Here is a 24,891-nt window from a genome sequence, read left to right on the forward strand (position 1 = left end):
TTATTAGAGGTATTTGATTGTTTACAAAGTCATATCAATTATTATTTTCACGGTGTTTGCAATTGCTTGATGAATTTTCTAGGCATTAAAATTTTGCTGGACAGGAAAAGCTTATTTATTGTAATTTACAGGCCAATACTTTCCTTTTTTGATTTTAATTAGTTATTATAGTAAAGACAACTGACATTTACAAAACATTTTAAGATTTGCTGGGCATTGTTTTACATGCATCAGTTAACAAACAAGTATTAAGTGCTTACTGTATATTTAGCACCGTAATTAAGTAGTGAGGATTCAAAGAAAGGGAAAAACAGTATTCTAATAGTGGAGACAATATGTAAATAGCTAGGTAAATAAAAACTATATACCCAGTAAATAGAAGGCAAGCTCAGAGCAAGGTACTAGCCTATGAGAATATGGAAGGACCTCTTGCAGAAAGTGAGATTACAGATTGATCTTGATGGAATCCAAGAAAATGAAAAGGCAGAAGTAAGAAAGAGCATGCCAAGCATGGTATTTAGCCAATGCAAAGGCACAGACACAGGAGATGGTGTGTGAGGAGCAGCAGGTAGACCAGTGTAGCTGTACTATGAAGTACTTAGAGGGGAATAAAGTATAAGAAGACTTGAAGAGTAAGAAGGCTCAAGTTATGAAGAGCTTTAAATGCAGATACCTATTTTTAGTTCTATATTTAGCAGAGGTAGCACAGTAGATAGAATGCCAAGCCTGGAGTTAGAAAGACTCTTTTCTTAAATTCAAATCTGGCCTAAGATGCTTGCTGCTGTGTGACCTTGGACAAATCACTTAATCCTGATTGTTTCAGTTTCCTTATCTCTAAAATGAGCTGGAGAAGGCCATGGCAGTATCTTTGTCAAGAAAACCCCAAATGGAATCTCAAAGAGTCAGATATGACTGAAAAATGACTGAAAATAGCTAGCAAGGGCTCATGGGAGTTTATTAAGTAGGTGGGAGAGAGAGAATGTACTTAGACTTATACCTTAGGAAAATCACTTCAGTAATGGAGCAAAGGAGGGATTTATGTGGGAAGAGGCTTTTGGAAAAAACAGGGAGACCAGTTAGAAGATTATTGTATTAGTATGGGGGATAAAGGCACTAGAATGATAGCAATGTGAGTAAAAAGAAGGGGAGACAGAAAAGTGAAAGAAATGAAAAGATCTGGCAACTAGTTGGATGCGTGAGGCGAATGATGGTGAGGAGTTGAGTATGACATTAAGGCTGCAATCCTGGGTGACCAGGAAGATAATAGTACCCTTGACAGTGCTAGAGAAATTCAGAAGATAAGGGGAGGTTGAATGAGTGACTTGCGTTCAGCATATTTTGTTTGAGATGCCCTATGGGACATCCAATTCAAAATGTGTAAAAGTCATATGTTAATGTAGATTGGAGTTCCGGAGAGAGAGAATCTCCCTTTTTCACTATGTTTCTCCACACACATAAACATGTATTTAAAGCTATCCTGCTAGTTGTCACTAAAACATACAGCTTTAGCTCACGTTTTAATTGTAACCTTTTGTGGATTCTAAAAAATTGCAACTGTCATTTTAAGTGCCATTTTATTTTAGCATTTTAAGATGCAAGACAGACTCTGCTAGTCATGAAGTTAGTAAGACCTGTGTTCAAGTACTCCTACAACACATGCTTGTGTTTGCCTCTTAGGGCACCAGTCAACTTTCTAAGATTATAAGTTGAAGAAGGGTTGACAGTTTGGTATTGGAATTTTAGAGGGAGTTTCCTACCCTGGAATTGCCTATACCAATGACACATTGGTATCTCCTACAAAAAAAGGGGGAAGGGAGAAGAAATGTAAGACATGTGGAATGTCAATTTATTTTTTTTTTTTTGTATTTAAATTTATTTATTTAAGTTTTCAACATTCATTTCCACAAAATTTTGGGTTCCAAATTTTCTCCCCATTTCTCCCCTCCCCCACCCCAAAACGCTAAGCATTCTAATTACCCTTATCACCAGTCTGTCCCCGCTTCTAACATCCCTCCCTTCCCTTATCCTCATCTTCTCTTTTGTCCTGTAGGGCAAAATAAATTTATATACCCCATTACCTGTATTTCTTATTTCCTAGTTGCAAGAACAATACTCAACAGTTGTTCCTAAAACTTTGAGTTCCAACTTCTCTTCATCCCTCCCTCCCCACCCATTCCCTTTGGGAAGGCAAGCACTTCAATATAGTCCATATCTGTGTAGTTTTGCAAATGACTTCCATAATAGTTGTGTTGTATAAGACTATATTTCCCTCCATCCTGTCCTGCCCCCTGTTTCTTCTATTTTCTCTTTTGATCCTATTGCTCCCCAAGAGTGTTCCCTCCTCCCACTGCCCTCCCTTCCATTATCCCCTCCACCCTGCTTATCCCCTTCTCCCCCACTATCCTGTATTGTAAGATAGGTTTTCATACCAAAATGAATATGCATTTTATTCCTTCCTTTAGTTGAATGTGATGAGAGCAAGCTTCATGTTTTTTCTCTCACCACCCCCCTTTTCCCCTCCACTGAAAAATCTTTTACTTGCCTCTTTTATGAGAGATAATTTGCCCCATTCAATTTGTCCCTTTCTCCTCCCAATATATTTCTCTCTCACTGCTTAAATATGATCCCATCTTATTCAATTCACCCTGTGCTCTCTGTCTCTCTCTCTATGTGTATGTGTGTGAATGTGTGTGTGTGTGTGTGTGTGTGTGTGTGTGTGTGTGTGTAATCCCACCAACTACCCAGATACTGAAAAAAGTTTCAAGAGTTACAAATATTGTTTTTCCCTGTAGGAATGTAAATAGTTCAACTTTAGTAAGTCCCTTATGACTTCTCTTTGCTCTTTACCTTTTCATGCTTCTCTTCATTCTTGTGTTTGAAAGTCAAATTTTCTTTTCAGCTCTGGTCTTTTCATCAAGAATGCTTGAAAGTCCTCTATTTCATTGAATGACCATATTTTCCCCTGAAGTGTTATACTCAGTTTTGCTGGGTAGGTGATTCTTGGTTTTAGTTCTAGTTCCTTTGACTTCTGGAATATCATATCCCATGCCTTTTGATCCCTTAATGTAGAAGCTGCTAGATCTTGTGTTATCCTGATTGTATTTCCACAACACTTGAATTGTTTCTTTCTAGCTGCTTGCAATATTTTCTCCTTGACCAGGGAACTCTGGAATTTGGCCACAATGTTCCTAGGAGTTTCTCTTTTTGGATCTCTTTCAGGTGGTGATCAGTGGATTCCTTGGATACTTATTTTGCCCTCTGGTTCTAGAATCTGAGGGCAGTTTTCCTTGATAATTTCATGAAAGATGATGTCTAGGCTCTTTTTTTGATCATGGCTTTCAGGCAGTCCCATAATTTTTAAGTTGTCTCTCCTGGATCTATTTTCCAGGTCAGTTGTTTTTCCAATGAGATATTTCACATTATCTTTCATTTTTTCATTCTTTTGGTTTTGTTTTGTGATTTCTTGGTTTCTCATAAAGTCATTAGCCTCCATCTGTTCCATTCTAATTTTTAAAGAACTATTTTCTTCAGTGAGCTTTTGAACCTCCTTTTCTATTTGGCTAATTCTGCTTTTTACAGCATTCTTCTCCTCATTGACTTTTTGGACCTCCTTTGCCAATTGAGTTAGCCTATTTTTTATTAAATTTATTTATTTAACTTTTAACATTCATTTTCAAAAAATTTTGGGTTCCAAATTTTCTCCCCATTTATCCCCTCCCCCCACCCCAAAATGCTAAGCATTCTGATTGCCCCTATCACCAATCTGCCCTCTCTTCTATCATCCCTCCTTTCCCTTGTCCCCATCTTCTCTTTTGTCCTGTAGGGTCAGATAACTTTCTGTACCCCATTACCTGTATTTCTTATTTCCTAGTAGCAAGAACAGTACTCGACAGTTGTTCCTATAACTTTGAGTTCCAACTTCTCTTCATCCCTCCCTCCCCACCCATTCCCTTTGGTAAGGCAAGCAATTCAATATAGTCCATATCTGTGTAGTTTTGCAAATGACTTCCATGATAGTTGTGTTGTGTAAAACTAACTATATTTCCCTCCATCTTATCCTGCCCCCCATTGCATCTATTCTCTCTTTTGATCCTATCCCTCCCCAACAGTGTTGACCTCAGATTGCCCCCTCCTCCTATTGCCCTCCCTTCCATCATCCTCCCACCCTGCTTATCCCCTTCTCCCCCACTTTCCTGTATTGCAAGATAGGTTTTCATATCAAAATGAGTGTGTATTTTGTTCCTTCCTTGAGTCAAGTGTGATGAGAGTAAACTTCATGTTTTTCTCTCACCTCTCCTCTTTTTCCCTCCACTAAAAAGTCTTTTGCCTGCTTCTCTTATGAGAGATAATTTGCCCCATTCTATTTCTCCCTTTCTCCCAATATATTTCTCTCTCACTGCTTAAATATGATCCCATCTTATTCAATTCACCCTGTGCTCTCTGTCTCTGTGTGCGCGTGTGTGCGCATGTGTGTGTGTGTGTGTGTGTGTGTGTGTGTGGGTGTATGTAATCCCACCAACTACCCAGATACTGAAAAGTTTCAAGAGTTACAAATATTGTCTTTCCATGTAGGAATGTAAACAGTTCAACTTTAGTAAAGTCCCTTATGACTTCTCTTTGCTCTTTACCTTTTCATGCTTCTCTTCATTCTTGTGTTTGAAAGTCAAATTTTCTTTTCAGCTCTGGTCTCAGTCCTTGATTACATTGAAGGACCATTGTTTCCCCTGAAGTATTATACTCAGTTTTGCTGGGTAGGTGATTCTTGGTTTTAGTTCTAGTTCCTTTGACTTCTGGAATATCATATCCCATGCCTTTTGATCCCTTAATGTAGAAGCTGCTAGATCTTGTGTTATCCTGATTGTATTTCCACAATACTTGAATTGTTTCTTTCTAGCTGCTTGCAATATTTTCTCCTTGACCAGGGAACTTTGGAATTTGGCCACAATGTTCCTAGGAGTTTCTCTTTTTGGATCTCTTTCAGGTGGTGATCGGTGGATTCCTTGGATACTTATTTTGCCCTCTGGTTCTAGAATCTGAGGGCAGTTTTCCTTGATAATTTCATGAAAGATGATGTCTAGGCTCTTTTTTTTGATCATGGCTTTCAGGCAGTCCCATAATTTTTAAGTTGTCTCTCCTGGATCTATTTTCCAGGTCAGTTGTTTTTCCAATGAGATATTTCACATTATCTTTCATTTTTTCACTCTTTTGGTTTTGTTTTGTGATTTCTTGGTTTCTCATAAAGTCATTAGCCTCCATCTGTTCCATTCTAATTTTTAAAGAACTATTTTCTTCAGTGAGCTTTTGAACCTCCTTTTCTATTTGGCTAATTCTGCTTTTTACAGCATTCTTCTCCTCATTGGCTTTTTGGACCTCCTTTGCCAATTGAGTTAGCCTATTTTTAAAGGTGTTATTTTCTTAAGCATTTTTTTGGGTCTTCTTTAGCAAAGTGTTGACCTGCTTTTCATGCTTTTCTTGCATCTCTCTCATTTCTTTTCCCAATTTTTCCTCCACCTCTCATACTTGATTTTCAAAATCCTTTTTGAGCTCTTCCATGGCCTGAGACCATTCCATATTTATTTTGGATGTTTGGGATACAGAAGCTTTGACTTTTATGTCTTTCCCTGATGGTAAGCATTGTTCTTTCTCTTCCAAAAGGATGGGAGAAGATATCTGTTCACCAAGAAAGTAACCTTCTATAGTGTCATTTTTTTTTCTCTTTTTTGGGCACTTTCCCAACCAGTTCCTTGACTTTTGGGTCCTTTGTCAAGAGTAGGGTATACTCTGGGAATCTGTAAGATCTCAGTTACTCCAAGGTGGCACAATTGTGTACTGGTCTGCATGGAGGGAGGGATTTTTTGTGCCCAGAATCTTAGCAGTTGCCTCTCCACAGTCACCTGGCCTCCAGTTCCGCCAAGTCAGCACTGAGGGCTGATTTCAGATAAACTGGACTGGCAGGGCTGCCATTCAGTGTGAGACAAAGACCTGCTCCCCCAGGGCCTCCACCCAGGGCCAAGGCAAGACTCAGCTCCTCTGTGCCCCTGAAGTTTTTATGCTCCAACAATGGATACTGCTGCTACGCCTGCTGATGTACCCTCTGTGGAGCCTGCCTAAGGCCAGAGCTATGGAAGGCCCTTCTCCCTTCCTGGCCAGCTGAAAAAACCCTGTCAGTGACCTTTGGCGCCTGTGGGTTGAGGGATCTGGGAACCCAGTGCTGCTGCTGCTGCTGCTGCGACTGGAGATTCAGCTCCTGAGGGCTATTTGGGAGCTGCATCGCTGGGCCCGCCCTCCTCTGGTGCAACAGATGTTTCCCGTGGGCCTTTCAGGTCACCCTGGGCTAGAAATCTCCTCCACTCTATTGTTCTCTGCTTCTGCTGCTCCAAAATTTGTTGAGAGTCCCTCTCTACAGGTATTTTATGGGCTGTGTCAGGGAGTCTCTGTATATGTGTCTTTCTACTCCACCATCTTGGCTCCGCCCCCATGTCAATTTATTTTTGCATATAATCCCTGATTTTCACATTGATTAAATATATGTTAAAACCTTGATAAGAAAGTTAGAAAACAATGATTTTTAAAAATTCAGTTTTATCATCAAGATAATCCATAGTTTTACATTAAGAAATGTTACATGAAATCTTTATCACCCAAGTAATATTATCACCCTTTTTTGAGAAGTATTGTACCTAAATATTGGGGGAAAGTTTTCATTTCAGTATTTTAAATATTGGATTACCAAGATATAGTTGTTTGGAGTTTTAAAACATTTCAAAGGACTAGCTTTAATCTCCTGGGGCATAGAATTTAGCATTTGCCATAAGGTGGCAGTATTGACCATCAGAAGGCCATTTTATAACATTTATTTTACAGAAGCATTCTAAGTTTTATCTGCCTTAGGAAAGTCTATTCTTTATAGATAATATATAATCTTTACACAGTTCTTTTAGCTAAAATTTAACCATTTGATGTACAAATATTATAGAATTAAACATTTACATTTTAGAATTAGGTACCAACTTGAGTTAGTAGAGAGTTCTCTATATCAGTGAAATCCCATGTCCTTTTCCCAGCCTTATCCTCTTTATATTTATATAAAATTTCAAGTATTCAAGGAAAGCACAAGGTAGTATTTTCCTTTCCATAAGAAAATCAGGCAACAATGAATGTTCCCTCCTAAGCAAAAAAATATTAACTCTAAGTTTGGACTAGCAAGTTAAAGAAATATCTATGATAGTGGTAACTACTTGTTTAAACTTGCTTTTCTAATTCAGCAAAACCAAAATCTTAAAATTTCTGTTTCATGGTTTTATTTTGTTTATCTCACATATAGGTAGCATGATTCTTTAATCATAGTTAATATATCCTTTTAAAGAGACTCTGGTTTTTTATTTTATTAAGGATTAAGATCCGTAATGCTTTTTAAATCTGGAGAAGGCTGATTGACTTGTTTGTAGATAGGTTAAGTGTGGCAGTCCAGAAAATTTTTCTGTCTTTCCTTGCCATAGGTTGTTCGTTTCTAGAGACATACTTTCACTTTGCCAGAATCCCCCGCCTAGTTTTTCTGAAATCTAGGCCTAAAACCTTTAAAAATCGAAACTCTCATGTCTTATACAGTCTATCTAATTAGGCACCTCTCTGCTTTTGAGATTAGAAATGAGAAACCAACAAGATACACATAAGCCAAGACCTCTCTGATGCACACACTCTCGTCCTTTTCTCAGCTGCCTCGGGGATTATTATTATTACTCATGAAGGGAGAGATGAAAGGAGTCTGGTGCACCCTGGCTACTAGCTGAGCAGGGTATTTTTTTTATCTTTTCCTGCACTTTCCTCCTCATGCTCCTGTGTCTCAAATTAACTCAAAAGTTTAATTTGAGTTAAACCATTCTGGGCAAAGGCATTTACACACAACTGCATTATTGGATGTCTTTCGTCTTCTGTGGAAACTTATAATCCCTAAAAAAATATCCTCAATGATCTGTAAATAGCAAATTTATTTGAAAATGGGTTGATTTTTCCCTTCTTCACCACCTTTTTTTTTTTTTATTAAAAGGGAAGTTTCCTATGAAGAAACTCTTTTTAAAGATATAGATTTACACCTTCATTGCAAATTTTACCTTGGAGAGTTGTCTAAGAGGTCAAATGGCTTGTCTAAGTAACTAGTATAAATGAAAGGTAGGGCTTGAACCCAGTTCTTCTTTGACCCTCTATCCACTATTTCATTCTTCTAACATTAATAAATAAGAAATAAGGCTATTCTTTTCTCCCTCTTTTCATCCCCTTCTGGAGAAAAACAAAACACAAATACCACCTGCCCCCTCCCCTCAGCTTACAGTTAAGGATGGCTCCAGAAATTGAAAAGGTAGTCAAGAAAAGGGCCTAAACAACTACCAAACAAAAGCAGAATGAAATAAGAGAAAACTATCCATGTGCTTCATTCAAATAAACTAATTCTATGATATTTCAAACTTTTAGAATCAACAGAATGAGGTTCTAAAACTTGAGACCTGAATTTGGATATTTTCAGGTTGAAATAGAGCAACTATTATCAAGGCTTACTGGAACAACCCAGTTTCAATATTATCAGATTGTCAATATTCAAAAAAAAGGAAGGGAGCAAATTTGTCTTGGTAGTGGAATCTAGAGGTACCCCAGAATATTAAAATTTCTATGGTCTAGGAAGGAAGGAAGTGGAGAAAAAGGGCTGAGAACAGTTGCCAAAAAAGAATTAGAAGTCAGAAAAATATGATCAATAAAGCCTATACACACACACACACACACACACACACACACACACACACACACACATATACATATACATAGCTGACAATCAGTTCAGAAATAGTGAGAAGGAAAATAAAATTTTCTTCACTAAAACTAAAGTAAATTTCTATAACTTGCCTCTTCCATAAAATAATGGATACTTAAAAGTCAGAGTGAAATGACTTGTACAATTTTTTTGTCTAGATCTCTAATTTCATCAATGTGTGGAATTCCTGGCATGGAAACTCTCTTTACCAATGCATACTGGCAAACAGGCTATAACTTAAGAGTCTTAGAAAGTTGTCTTAGACAGTAAGATGTTAAGGGTCATATGGGTATTACATCAACAGAAACAAGAGGCTCCTGCTGAGCCAACTCTAGTAGCTTCCCATTGACCCAGGATCAAATATAAACTCCCCTGTTATTTAAACCCTTCCATTCTCCCTTAAACCTTCCTTTCCAAACTTAGACATTAGGCTACTTTACACATTCTGCATTCCAGTAAAAATGGAATTCTTGCTGTTCCTTACAGAAAAAAATTCTGTTTCTTGGCTCTGTACATCAAGCCCAGAATGCATTGTTTCTTAGCTTCTGCCACTTAGGATCCCTAGTGTCCTTCAAAATTTGCTGGAAATTACTTATCCAGGGGTGGGGAACCTGAGACCTTAAGGCCACATGTGACCCTCTAGGCCCTCAAGTGCGGCCTTTTCACTAAGGGCCTCCTACCTCTCATCCTCTCCTGGAGAAAAGTAAAACAAAAATACCACCTTTCACCCAGGGTCACATGTGGCCTCAAGGCTGCAGGTTCTCCCCGCCCTCTGCTTATCCATTCTTTGAATGCTATGTGAGGCCTTTTAAAATTTCCTAATGTTTCTCTGTCTTATCCCAAAACCTAGCAATGTATATATTTTGCATATTTTTTTATATACTTATGGATGTCAACTTCCCCTTTGCATGGAATGTAAGCTCCTTGTAGCAGCAATTGTTTCCTTTTTACCTTTATGTTTTCAGTGCCTGGAATGCTGCCTGCCATATAATATTCTCTAAATAAGAGCTTGTTGATTCCTGAATATTAAATCTTTTAAAAGTAATTCTAATAATCAATTGAAAAATTAAAGCCTTATGTGTATGTAGTTCCATGGTTACATAGTTGATGACTTGTGAATCACAGGTCCCATCTGACCATCCTGTTTTTGATACTGAAAATTTTATCTATGGAAATGTGTCTTTAAATATTTATTTGTGGCATTGGTTCTTTTTTTTAAAAAAAAATATTTATTTTTAGGTTTCAAGGTTCATTTCCGCAAACTTTTGTTTTAAATTTTCTCTACCTCCCTCTCCTCCCCCTCCCCAAAATAGCAGGCAATCTGATATAGGCACTACATATACATTCATATTAAGCATATTTTCATATTAGTCATGTTCTAAAGTAGAATTAGAACCAATTGGATGAACCACAAGAAAGAAGAAACAAAACAGAAAAAGAGAGAGTAAATAGTATGCTTCAATTTGCATTCAGACTCCATAGTTCTTTCTCTGGATGTAAATAGCATTTTCCATCATGAGTCTTTTAGAGTTGTCTTAGACATTGCATTGCTGAGAAGAGCTAAGTCTATCAAGGTTAATCATCATACAACATGGTTTAACTGTGTACAATGTTCCCTTGGTTTTGCTTACCTCATATCAGTTAATATAAGTCTTTTCAGGTTTTTCTGAAGTCTGTCTGCTCATCATTTCTTATAACTCAATAGTATTCCATTAATTCATACACAACAACTTGTTCCCCAATTGATGGGCCTCCCCTTAATTTCCAGTTCTTTGCTGCCACAAAAAAGCTGCTATAAATATTTTTGTATATGTGGGTCCTTTCCCCATATTTATGATCTCCTTGGGATATAGTATGACATTGATTCTTATCCAAGTACAAATATCCTAGGGAAAGTGAATGGGATAACTCAGTTCAGAAAACTTTATAGACTTTATACCTATTGCTTGTAAATGGGTGCTGAGTGGAACAACTAGATGAGTAAAACACCTTTTCTGACCACAAATAAATCACTGATCTTTTAGGGAAGATAAGACATGAATACAAATAACTCATAAAATAAGTTGAATGTAATGAGGGGATAAGAAAAATACAAAAGAAAGTGCTAAAGGTTTTTGTGGGTTTATTTCCAGTGAGGGTATCAAGGAAGTCTTTACAGTAGAATATAAGCTCCTGATAGCAAGGACTTTTTTTTGTGTGTTTTTTTTTTTGTTTGTTTTTGTACATGCGCTTAATAAATGGGTTAAATTGACTTTTGTCATTTGATCAAACCTTGAAAGTTTAGTAGAATTTAAACAGATGCAGATGGGGAAAGACATTGTACATGTAGGAAATTATATGAGCAGAAGTACTGAGTGAAAGAGTAAAAGATTATGAATGGTGATGATTAGCCTGGACCATAGTATACGTAAAAGAAATGTAAAATAAGTCTGGAAGGATAATGTGGAGAAAAAGTTTGTAAGGCCTTATATACTAGGCTAAATAATTTGTATTTTATGTAGTAGACAGTGGTCAACCAATGAAAATTTCTTAACAGTGGAATGATGTGATCAGAGCTGTGTATTAGGGAAATTAATATAGCCATAGGGTGTAGGATTGATTGGAGGGGGAAGAGGCTGAAGATGAAGAAAGCAGGAGGTTATTGTTCTAACCCTGGTGAGAGATAATGACTTGAACTAGGTTGTTGGAAGGAGGAATGTATAGGTTTTATGGAAGCAAGAAATATCAGAGGTTTAGAAATGATGGGATTTTGTAAAACACTAGATTTGGTACCGGGATGGAGGAATTTAAGATTATTGTTTATAACCATAAGGAAATAGAGATGTTTTGGGAGATATATGTTAAACTGGAAGTATGGTTGGATATGATCCTTGGAAAAGAATTCTATGCTGGAAATATAAATATTGGAGTCATCTATATAGAGATAATGGAGGTATTTTGAGAACATAGATAAACTCACAGAAGAAGATAGAGAAGGGAAGATAATTTCTTTATCTTGTATCATATCTTACAACACATTTTTCACCATCTTTTCTTATGACCACTTTTACATTGAAGTCATCAGCTGTTAAAATATATATTGATTTAATTTGGAGCTTTTCATTGAATTCTTCATGTGATTCTCTAATTCCTCATCCTTTGTAATGGATATTGGTGCATAAGCTACAATCATCTTCATTATAGTGGGTTTTTTTTGTTTTTGTTTTTGCTTATGCTAACCATGATCACTAAAAGGTAAGATGACCCAGTATCCCTTGAAATGTTTTTTGTCACCTTTGGATATACAATGAAACCAATTCCACCAATCTCTTTTATTTGCTTCTCTAAGAAGAACATATGAAACCATCCTTTCATTTAGTCACATTTATGTTTTTCTTGTTCATTTATAATGATGATGTCAAAATTGATATGATTTATATCCTTCATGTTGATTTATTAGTTATTGGATTAAGATTTTATGTTTAGAACAACAACAGGCAAGATGTATAGACTGTATTGAAACCTGCATGATTTTGAGCACCCTGTGTCCATTTTTTTTTTTTTTTTTGCTTCTTTAAGGAATGTCTCAGAAGGAGCTAAAAGGCTTGCACAATACTGATGGCCATTTTGTAGCTTTTTTCTTTTTTGGTTACTAGGGTTGCAATGGCCAAATAATTGGTGGTGAAGCTCTACACTATTAGAAAGACCTGTTCTTGGGCAAGAGACATAGTCTATTATCAGGACTATGCTGGAAAGATTTTTATGGTGCAAGATCTACCCTAGCTTGTGCTATGTTGTCACAGTCTTTGAGAATCTGAAGTTGTCTCTCTGTACCTCCTGCCCATGAGGCAAAGGAGTAGGACTTTGGTGGGACAATATATCCTGAACCAAATAGTAATATTAGCTTTCCCTATCATATGTACAGTATAGCATATACCAAAGTAAATTGGAATTTGCATATAATACAGATAATTTTCTTTCAAACTCTGATTGTAATGGAATTTATTTTACAAATATAATGTTATATATAATAATTTTATCCTGTCAGTTTTTTAAAAAAATGTGGCCTGATTAAATGTTATAAATTACATTTTATCAGTGTGAAAATTATTGATCATTTTAACTTTTTTAATCCATATTTTGTATTTCTGCTACTTAAAACTTTATTGCATGGTATCTTTTTAAAAATAGGTCCTGATTGTTCTTTGAATGTGCCTTCCACGGAGTCCTTCTGGATTCTTCCAAATGTAAAACCATTCAGTCCCTCTGTTGGTCGGGCTTCACATAAGGCAGTTTTACATGGAAAATTTATGTGGGTCATTGGTGGATATACTTTTAACTACAGTTCTTTTCAAATGGTCTTAAAGTAAGTTATCTTCCTCATATTTTGATATGAATAGTTTATTTTAGAAATTGTTTTCTCTTATATAAATATGATTCTCTTATTTTGCATATTAAATTGCTTCTAATGTGAATATGTAGTTATTTTGACATAATGTCTTTGAGGACATGAGATCAATTAGGAGGATATACATACATGTGCATGTATTATATATTCCATGAAACTCTACTTGTTTGGCATGTTTATATCAGAGTTACCAAATTATATCAGTGTTTAGATTTTGAGACTCTGGGATTTGGGGTAAAAAACAACAACAACCCTGAAACTCTCAAGATATTAGGATTTTTCCTAGCTTATGACTTAGATAATGCTAGTTTCAAGTGAGGAAAGCCATAACTTTATTGATTATTATGATTTTTGAGGTCACTTTTTATTATGAAATTATTGTGAAATTGTCCAAAGTTTGCATCTTTAGGTTGCAATTTTTGATTATTCAAACATGTGCTTTAAAAAGGTGTTTTTTTAAAATACGTATCTTTCTGTGGTGAACTATGGCAATTTCTAGGGGAAAATGTAATTTTTTTTTTGTAGAAGAAATTTTCTACTCTTTCTTCATTAGTGGCCAATGCAGGAATTTACATTAGTGGGCAAATGTGCATTTTTGTTGTTGTTGCTGCTGTTTTTTTAATGCTAGTGTCTGTGTACTACTTGGCATGGTATATTGGTGGGAAGGGACAGGAATCCACTTCTTTAGTAGGAGTCAGAAGATCTGATTTTTGGATCTAGCTCTGCCATAGTATATAATGTTGAGTAAACCATATACTCTTTCTGAGTCTCAGTTTTTTACTTTGTAAAGTTAATGGGATGAATTCTAAGGCCCTTTTCAATTCTAATAGTCTATGATTCTGACATCAGGCATCAGAAGGGGGAAGATTCAGCAAAATGAGGGGCAAAATGAATTTTCGCCATGGGGAAGATGGGAGTTATTGATTCAAAAGTTTGATTGAAAATGTGTTATATCAAATTAAAGGAAATGGAATTCTAGGGAGATGAAGGGAAATAATCTGAGGAAGATTCATGTGATCAGCAAGAATTCTAAATAAATGATACTGAGGACCAAATAAAAATAAGATGGTAAAAGAGCTAGTGGGATGAATTAAAAAAATTTTTAAGAAACTGTAAAATGAACTTGAAGACATAAGAAAATATGACTGCAGGCAAAAATTGAGAAATAATGAAAGAAAATTAGCAACCTATGAAAATAAACATAGTTTTTGAAAAATGCCAGGGATTCTAGTGATATGAAAGTTGTATATCATTATTTGAGCTAATTAAATATATTTAAAAATCAGCACTGAATATTTCTGTTTTAAATTTTTACATTACTTCAGCAAACGGATTCATTTTTCCTTTCTAGAACTTTGTTCTCTGGGTGGGATAGTGATTGTTCAGATTTGCATTTTAAAAATTATAGGAATCATATTAGAAGTAATTTTATTGCTGAATTCATGAACAGAAAATATTCTTTGTTATTCTGAATGCAGTTCAGCTATGGGTCATTTTAATAACTTCTAAAAGTAATCATTAGTGCCAGTTATAGCTTGATTTATATTCAGTTGTGAGATTAAAACTTAACACAAAAAAATCAAGATTGGCCAATATGGATAAAAGTATAATGATAATATTCCAAGGGAAAAGTAGTCAATAGAAAATTGAAGAATGGGTCTAACATTTTGTACATTGTACCAATGATCTATTAAAACATTTTTAAAAATGGTCTTTGGGTGAAATGTGTTAGTACAAAATAAATTTATATGAAGTATATGTGTTGAGTTGCCCCCAAATAAAGAATAAATTAAAAATAATGACAAGACAAAATTCTTATTCCAGGATTGGTCCTCAACTTCTTGTGAAAAAGATATTTCTCATTTCATAAGGCATTAGAATTGAAGGTGATCTTAAAGATCATGTAGCCCAGTCCTTTAATTTTGCAAATGGGGAAATTGAAACTGATAGAAGTGAAATAATTTGTCCAAGGTCACACAGATGCTACGTGGCAGAATCAACACTGGTACTGATTTGAAATCTAGGTTCTTCCTACTACATTATCCTGATCAAAAGGTGAGGCAGTATGGTATCTGGATGTAAACCAGGGAGCTCTTGATTTTCCCTGATGCTTTAAGGTCTGTCAGCAGTTGGGTTGAGAGTTAAGTGGTACTCTTAACAGTCAAGTGTATGAGCAGAGCAAGGAATCTCTTAAATCAAGATAATGAATTTTATGTGCTTAGGACAGTTTCATTTTTATTTTGTTCCCTATAAAAATTTCTAGGGTAGAAGTTTGAGTTACTCTTTTGTTATTAAATTTAATATATTTTGGAATACAAGTAAAAAAAATTAAGTTTTTTAACAAGTTGAATTAAAAGATATGCTAACTTATGTTTTTTTTTAAATGTATCTTTTAGTTATAATTTAGAAAGCAGCATATGGAATGTGGCACCTGTATCAAGAGGACCTCTCCAGAGATATGGACACTCTCTTGCTTTATATCAGGTTTGGACTTTACTCTTTGATTTTTAATTAGCATGTATGCACGTATGATTGTAGGTATTTATATGTAGTTTTTATGAAATTTAGAAGTTCAAATGATAAATATTTCAGCATTCTTGGGGGTTTGGCCCATCCCTTTAAATCATTCTGCACATGATATAGAGCTGTCATTTCTGCAAGTTAAATCCCTTACAGATAATATAAATTCATATACCTTTACCTAAATTCATATACCTTTACCTTCAGGCATATGCCTGTATTTCAGAAAACCAGTCTCTCTGAAAAAGACAATTGTTCCTCTCCCAAAATTAAAATTTTATGCAGGAAAAACTGCTAAGTGACAAGTTTGTGACATCCATGTCTCATCCCTCCTGAATAGTTCAGGATATTTTAATTTACTTCTTTTGGTTTTCATGAAGAGAAATTCCATTGTGGAATGAATTATCAATATTATTTTTTCTTTCCTACAGTGTGGTAAATATTTTTTCATAGTGAAATACTCTCCCTTTCGTGAACTCTAGACAATTGAAATGAATTTGTTGCCAAATGTAGATTTATTACAAGAAGCATTTGAAACTAAATTGAACAGCTCAAACAAAAGTTAAATATCCATTAATGTCACAACACATAGTTCAGGGACCTGTGTTGCTCTTATTCCTGTAAAGTGTAAGTCATTATCAAAACCTGGAAGTGCAATTTCCCATAATGATGGCAGAAAATTGTCCAAGAAATAAAATAGAGTTCTGACTCATATCTTAGAAATAAACAAGTTTCTTTAACTCATAACTATTTAGAGAAAATAATATTAATCTTGGGATGTAAATAGGAAGGTTTTTAGTCCTTATTGTGTTTTTTTCTTCCAGAATTTTTAAAATCACATCATTGGAGCATAACTTGAATTATCTAAATGAATAATACCAGTGCTCTAGTTAGTGAACAACACTTTTTTTAAGTGTCTGCTTCATGTAGAGTACTATCTTAGGAACTGTGGGAAAGATAACAAAAAATTTTAAATCATGGTTCCTCAAATTACTCAGAATACTAGTACTTCAATCCAGTCCAATCCAATCCCAATCTAATAAGTACTTATTAAGTTCCTATCATGTTCAAAGAAATATTTACAGAATGTATAACCCTAGAGATACAAAGACAAAATTAAATATAATCTCTGCCCTCAAGGAACTTACATTTCATTAAGTATGTGAAGTCCTAATTGTTATTTCTAACTTTCTCTCCCTGTAAACTAATGGAGTCTTCTATTATTTTTTTCCCCTAAATCAAGTCTCATCTACATATCGAGCCCAAGTGACTTTTTTATGAGGTTCAGTTCTAAATCATCAGCTCCTCAACTGCTTGTTGAACATTTATTTAAACATTTCTTTGTATCATTATGAACTTGGCCAACATCAACAAACATAAATAATTCATTCTACAAAGAAGAGCAAAAAAAAAGATTGTATGTGATATTGTTGATGTCTATGACATTGCAACATTGAAAAAAACATAATAGTTACACTGTTCTGTTTCTCTGTGTTCTCTGACCTTCCTTTTGGTCTTTGAATGTTTCATTGTTAATTTTTCTTCTTATTTTCTAGTATTGTTGTCATCCTTGAAAACTCCCTTGTAACTCTCCCTCAAAAAAGTCTAAAAATAAGTATAATCAAACCAAATAAGTCTGCACACTATTTGCATCTGAATATGTATATCTTATTCTGAATTCCTAATCCATCAATTCTACTAAGAATTTTACTTTTATCATTTTTTTCTAATGTCACGTTTGAGCATAGTTCATAAGTCTGACAGTTGTTTATCTTTTCTAATTGTATAAATTGGTGTGTTTTTGTTATGAATTGTTCTACTGGTTCTGTTCACTTCAGTCTGTATCAGTTCATATAAGACTTCCCAGATTTCATTGAATCTGTCCCTTTTCTCATCTCCTAGGATTCAGTAATATTCTATTACATTAATATACCCTAAGTTTTTAAGCCATTCCCCAACCAATGGATGCCTATTTTGCTCCTATTCTTTGCTACAACCCAAACTACTTCTAGTAATATTTTTTGCATATGTGGGTTTCTCTACCCCTCTTTTTTTGGATCTCTTTGGGGTATTTACCTAGTAGTGCTATTAGTGGTTCCAGAAGTATATGCAGTTTATCACCTTACACCATGATTGGATCAGTTCACAGGTGAAATGGTGGTGTACTTGTCCTCCCATAACCCACAATTGTCATCTTCCATTTTTAGGTTCATCTTTGTCAATATGATGGGAATGAAGTGGAACCTCAGAATTATAATTTGCATATCTTTTCTAATTAATTATTTGGAGTATTTTTTCATATGGTCATGGATAGCTTGGCTTACTTCTTTTGAGACCTGCCTATTATATACTTAAGCAATTTATCTTTTGGATAATGGTCCATTGAAAATTTCAAATAAGATATTCTATGGGCTTTTTAAAACTTGATATGTAAAAAACAGAATTCATTACTTTTCTCAGCACTACCCACCCTTGTTTGAAACTTTCTTCCTTTTGTAAAGGGCGGTAGCATCCTTAATTTCCCAGGATTTATTCTTGACTCTTCCTTCTCTCTTATCTTCTATATACAATTTATCTTTTTAATTTTACCATTATAATATCTCTTGCATATGTCTCTTTCTATACTCACAAAATCACCCCCCAGGTTCATGTAGTTACTATCTCTCTCCTGGACTATTAAAATACTTACTTGGTTTCTCTGCCTCAATTCTCTCCCTTTATCTGTTTATCCTTCTTGCAGCTACAAAAGTGATTTTCTTTAAGTCCAATTCTGAGCATATTACTCCTTTGCTCCTTAAACTCACATGGCTTCCATTGCCTTTAGAATAAAATATTGATGTACCTTTTGATATTTAAAGCCCTTCTTAACCCTGGGATCAAGTAACCTTTCCAGTCATATTATTACTGCCCTTTCTGCATTCCTTAGTTTGGCCAAACTGTTTGTTAACTGGTTCTCACATATAATATGTATTGCCTTTGTACTGGTTTCTCCCTTGCCTGTGGAATGTACTCCCTTGTATCAAGTAAGCATCCTGACATACATAGTGGGGCCTATCACAGCTTCTTAGATCTGCATTTCTAAAAGGAAAGGCAACTTTTGAGGGGTCAGCAATCACTTTAATCAAGCACATATATCATTCACTTAGTTCAGGGGGAGAAGTCAGCACCCTGAACTTCAGAGAAAATACAGACATCAAAGGTCAATAGACATACTTCCAAATGTCTGACAGATCAACAGACAGATCCAACTGTCTGACCATACACACCAGAGAAGAAAGCACCAACATCTGGGTTTTCAAAGCTGGGGGGCTCCTTAGTGGCTTCCCAGAGTCTCATCTGGCACACAAACCTTCTTCCAAAAACTAATCCCTAAAGTATAACCTCACCTCAGAGTACTTATACACTTTTCAGAACATCACAACTCTTGAGAACAATGCTTCATAAACAAAAGGTGTTGGCCTTCCTACAGATCTTCCCTAATCAAACTCCCTTTAATGGGCAGGTCCATTAATAGGTGGGGAAGATCTGCCCATTAAGGAGCAAAATGATATTAACACTAACCAAAAATGCATTATAATACCTTAGCCAGTACCAAGTACTTTTGATGATTGCTGCTTTATAATTCAATTTGCATTCCACAATTCTTAGTAGTCTTTTCATTGGGAAGGCTTAAAAGTCCTCTTTCCATTAAAGGTCCATTTTTTCACTATGGGGTTATACTTGACTTTGCAGGATCAGTTATTCCTGATTTTAAGCCTATATCTTTGGCTTTTTGAAATATTTTGTTTCAAGATCTTTTCTAATAGAAAATGCTAGGTCTTGTTTGTTTCTGACCATGGTTCCTTGATACTTAAACTCATTCCTTCTGATTAATATTTTTTCCTTAATGGTGGGGCTATGAATTTTGCTAATGGTAATCCTAGAACTTTTTCTTTTAGGTTTCTTTCAGTTGGTAATTGAATGGTGATTGGTAGATTCTTTTTATCTTGGGAGTTGTTATTTATTACTTCTTTAGAAATTACATCTATATTTTTTGTTATAGTTTCCAGGAAGTCCAATGATTCTTAAATGACCTCTCCTTTATGTATTTTCCAGGAGAGTTTTGAAAAAAGAAATACCAGCTACCCTAGTTGTTTTTGTTGTTGATGTCCTTCACTCCCCTCCTCTTCCTGTTTTTATTGTAATATTTATGGCTATGTCCTGGAGCCATTTATTTCTTTTTGCTCTTTTTAGTTTTTAGGAGCTCTGTTGCTTGGCCAAGATTTGATATTTTTCTTTTCTAAACTCCTTATTCTCATTCCATTTTTTCTTCAAGAACTTTTATTTAATTTTTTAATCTCTTCCTTCACCTCTTGTAGATATTCATGTAGTCCTTGTGAATAAAATGCTACAAGCTAAACAAATTTTCCTTCTTTGCAGTTATTATAGTTATCTTCTCTCTTTTTGTAGATCTCCTGAACTACATTAATTTTTAAAATTCTGGTCATTGGCCTTCTTTGGTTTGCTCATTCTAACCTTTGTTGCTTAATTGAGTCTTTGTGCCAGGGCCAGGTTTCAACCCTTCTTGCACTTTTGAATGAAGTGTGTTGGTCTTATTTTGGCTCACCATGGTTCACATGGGTCCTGTGCTGATATCTGCCTCAAAGAGTTAGTTCCATGTCACAAAAATTCCCCTTCTGGATTTCTGAAGTTCAGGGCATTAGATCTTCAGAGCTCTCTTTTTTATCTCTGGACAAATTGCCAGGAACCTAGGAGTCACTGGGCTATCTTATTCTGAATTCTGTCATGCTGAATTGGTCATTGGTGTTCCATGGGGTTTTCAGCATTCCCATCTTGGAGCTTTCTGACCAACCTATTGGGTGAGAAAGAGTATTGATGCATATGTGATTGTGCCAACTTGCTGATCATCTTCTTTCCTATTTCCTATGAGGTTCTAAATTTTTGTACAGATCTGGGGAGAAGAAATAACTTATGGGTTCTCACTGAATTCTTTTTTTTAAAATTTAATTTAATTTATTTTTTTAATGTTCTATAATCATTACCATAAAATTTATATTTTAACCCCCCCCCCCCCCCACACCTACCCTGCTCCCTCCTCAAGATGGCATACAATTCTATGTAGGATCTACATATACTTTCCTATTGAATACATTTTCACTGTGGTCATGCTTTGTAGACGAACTAAAATAAGTGGAAGAAATCATATACCAAATCAAAACATAATACACAAACACACACACAGGAACATGATCTGCTACATTCTGCGAATGAATTCCATAGTTCTTTCTCTGAGTGTAGAAGGCATTTTGCCTTAGAAAACCATTGGGATTTTTTTTTTAAGTTCTTGCATTATTATGAAGTTCTCATTGAATTTCTTGATTGTTATTTGGTCTGCTGCAAGTTTCAAGTATTTGTTGGAGTAAGTATGTGAAAAATGGAAGGTCTTCATTCAGATTGCCATCTTCACTAGAAGTCAACCTTTTCAAGCCAGTCAAATTGGCAAGGATGACTGAAGACAAAAATGACAAATGTTGTCTGGGCTGTGGGAAAACAAGCACATTAATTCACTGTTAATGGAAAATTAAAGTCTGGTTTCATAGACTTGCTATGTGTATAATCTTGGACAAGTCATTCAGCTTCTGTCTCCCTCCCTTGCCTGCCATAATAGTACCTACTTCCCGGAATTGTTGTGAGGAACAAATGGGATAATATTTATAAACCATGTAAAAACTGCACTATGTAAACTCTATCATTATTTCAAACAATCTGTCCCTTGTGGAAGATAATTTAGAGCTATATTAGAAAAGACATGAACCCATACTCTTTAGATAGTATTCCAACAATTGGACATATATCCCAAAGGTGTCAGAGACAAAGGAAAAGGTTCTATATAAAAAAAAATACCCTGCCATTGTACTATTTGAGGTTGCAAACAAATGGAAACAAAATTGTTGTTCATTAATTTAGGAACCGCTAAAGAAAAATGTTATATTAAAGAAATGGATTTTTTTTTGTTTTCTAAGAAAAAATGAATATGAAGAATTCAGAGAAACATGGTACCACTTTTAACAACTGAAATAGAGCGAATTATATGAGAGAATACTTTACACAATGTCCAAAATTATTTAGAGAAAGCAACGTTGAAAGAATTAAGAACTCTGAATCATGCAAATGGTCAATAAACCAATCTTGACTCTAGGGAAATGGTAACTGATATATCTTCTCTCAGTATAGTGGGAGGAACTATAGGTATAGAATAAGGCATACATTATCAGACCTGGGAAATGTGTTGGTTTTCTTAAGCCTCTTTGTTATGAGGGTAATTCTATGGCATCAAAAGGGTATTTTCATTCTTTGGGAAATGACAGTGATAAAAAGCCTCAATAAAACATTTCTTTTTGAAGAGAGTAGATGAAAGATGTCCATTGACCAGACATGATATACAATTGAGTTGGCAGCTCATTTACCTGCCCTTTTAGTACACATAAATTGTATAGATATTGCAAGGAAACAAGCTGGGTCCTGGAATAAATCGGATAGAGAACATGACTGAAATGCAATTGGGAAACAGGATATTTCTTTTAATGATCCCAACCTTCCCCTGAAACAAAAAGTGATATTTGTAATGCCAGTATCCTACTGGGAATGCTATAGGGCTGTTAAGTCATGAATTGTTACAATTTCTGAGGAATAAAAATTGCATTCCATCCCAAAAACAATGTGGTAAACAGTTCTCAAGATGACCTACAATGATTTGTATGCAAGAAGTGGCATAAAAATGTTATAATTTATCTGGAAAACAAGATGGGTAAGTAATTTATTTAGTATAGGGTATTTCAGATGACCAATCCAAGTTCTGTAGTGGTATCTATGGAATGTTATGAGACATACAGGAAGGCTCCCAACTCATTGAGGTGGCACCTCATAGAGGATTTGTGGGAAGGCAAGTATAAGAGTTACATGCAATGAGGAAGTATGAGCTATGATCTGCAACAATGTTGGTGATGCCCACATCATTGATGTTCTGAATCCTTTGAAATTTCCAAGTATTTCAAATTCTGAAAAACTTAAGCCAATATTTTGATTAGGTTCAAAAGACTCTCTAAAGGGGCCACTTTTGACCTGTATCTTAGCCATAATGTGTCATGATAATGAAACCAAAACAAATTACTTTTAAGAAAAAGAATGCTATTATATTTTAAACTTAGAACTGAGATTTTTTAAATAACTCAAACCAAAGTGAAAGTACGAAGCCAGAGTGCCCTGATGCGGTGATGCAAAGTAAATTGAAACTATATAATTGACTTTGAAGAATGAAAATAACTTACAGTACTTGTTTCTTTGAGTAGGAATGTATAGTTCAAGTTGAAGTGCTGCACTTTTTATTTTAGAAAAGCATCAGAGTTACCATTGAGATGCTATTGACTTTTTATGCATTTATATAAAAGTGTATAAAATGGATTTATGCTTTTAGTTACAGCTAAAGTATTATGCAGTTTTATCTTGAACAGCTTTTCTTTTAGCCAAACATGCTGTCAGAATTGGGGAGCATTAATTCATCTGTCTTATTTATAAGACCTTGCCTGGAACTCAAATTATGCTGGAAATGCACAGTATAGGACACTTTAGTATCAGAAAAATATAAATCAGGAGAAAATAAAATACAGAAAACAAAAACCATATTTTACAGGACAAGTATAAGAGGGCCAGTATTATGTTGGATCAATCCTACATTAAGAAGGAATAAACAGGATGATCAAAGAAACTTCATATATTCTGACTTTATAATAAGTCTTTTATCATTACTGAAAATATTACCCTCTTTCCATAGTGATCTAGCAACTAATTCATAGTCTTCCTCTATAATCATTCTAAGCTTTGCCATCATCCCTGGTGACTCCTCCATTCATGCTAATGCCTTTTTTAATGTCTTTGCTACCTATTTACCAATTTCCTTAACTCTTATGATCCCTATTTACACTTCAGTCCTCTACAGGAGTGATCACAAATTATACATCAGATTCCTCTTTGATCACAATCACTTGTCTTTCTATCTCTCTTGCTATCTTAATACTCTCAGTCTTCCTTTTTTTTTTCTTTCTTTTTTTTTTTTACTCATCTTGGCCTCTGGTTCCTTATTTCATCCCAGTTCTTCCATTCTGTCACCTCTTTCTGGCCTCACTTTTCTCCCTTCACAGTCTTTATCATTTAGGGAGCCAGTTGAATAAGATACTGTCCTCCATCCTTGCATTCCTTGCCTGATTACCTTTCTTAAACCTTGATCACACCCATTATCCATCTTCTCTACAACTTCTTAACTGGTGCTAGAATGGTACAGGAGGAAGTCACCTAAAAACACTAGGAAAGATTAGAAATTTTAGTGAAGAAAATGAAAACCATAGAGGTGATATTTTCACTACTGCTGTCCATTAAATGCAAGGTATTTAGAAAAGAAAAACAGGAATGGAAAGATAATATCTAGTTAAATAGAATGTGTCTGAGAATGTAACTCTGATTTCAGGACCATGGCTTGAAATGCAGGAATGGCAGACACCTGGCTAGGAATGAAGAATACCTAATAAATGATGGAAAAATATATATGTGCTTTGAATTTTATAAATGTAATAAAATGGTTTCAAACTAAAAAAGGGAGGAATGTGGAGACAACTATACATATACAGATATAGATCTCCATATTTATCTATGTATATAGATATATAGATATCATAAAGCTAGCTATTATAGATTAGTTACAAAGTAGGCAAAAAGTAGTATTTTCTCAGCAAACTCACATGTTACTGTTGTGGATGCCTCCAGGTGGATGGGAAAAGGTACAGTAAAGTAGGACTCTGCTGGATTTTACTAGCATTGAGGAGAGACTTTAGCAAAAGTGGGAAGTTGTCCTTTATGCTCGCTGGGAATGGGGAGCTGTTTTGGTTGCCATGTGTCAGGATCATCAAGGAATGGGAAACTGGAAATAGTTGAGAAAGCTAGATGGTCATGCAGGGTGCCTTTGAGTGTGACTTGTGAAGGACTGTGACATGTGAGAGAAACATTGCAGTAGGAGGAAGTATGCTCCTCTGAATGATGGGTGTCCAAGGACAGAGCCCAAGTCAGCTGGCCTAGGTTATATCTTTTGTTATTACTAATATTTTATATATGTAGAAAGGAGATTACTTTT

General features: G+C 35.1%; 1 protein-coding gene across 7 annotated transcripts in view; it reads left to right on the forward strand.

Annotated features, from left to right (window-relative positions):
• Positions 1-24,891, forward strand: part of ATRNL1 (attractin like 1) — a 1,361,117-nt gene that overhangs the window by 74,910 nt on the left and 1,261,316 nt on the right. For all 7 annotated transcript variants that reach the window (XM_072623397.1, XM_072623377.1, XM_072623406.1 and 4 more), the window contains exons 6-7: positions 12,974-13,148; positions 15,587-15,674. In XM_072623397.1, coding sequence (XP_072479498.1) covers positions 12,974-13,148; positions 15,587-15,674 — 263 coding nt within the window. The remainder of the gene's footprint in view (positions 1-12,973; positions 13,149-15,586; positions 15,675-24,891) is intronic.

This window comes from Notamacropus eugenii, chromosome 1, assembly GCF_028372415.1.
Source record: "Notamacropus eugenii isolate mMacEug1 chromosome 1, mMacEug1.pri_v2, whole genome shotgun sequence".
NCBI lineage: Eukaryota > Metazoa > Chordata > Mammalia > Diprotodontia > Macropodidae > Notamacropus > Notamacropus eugenii.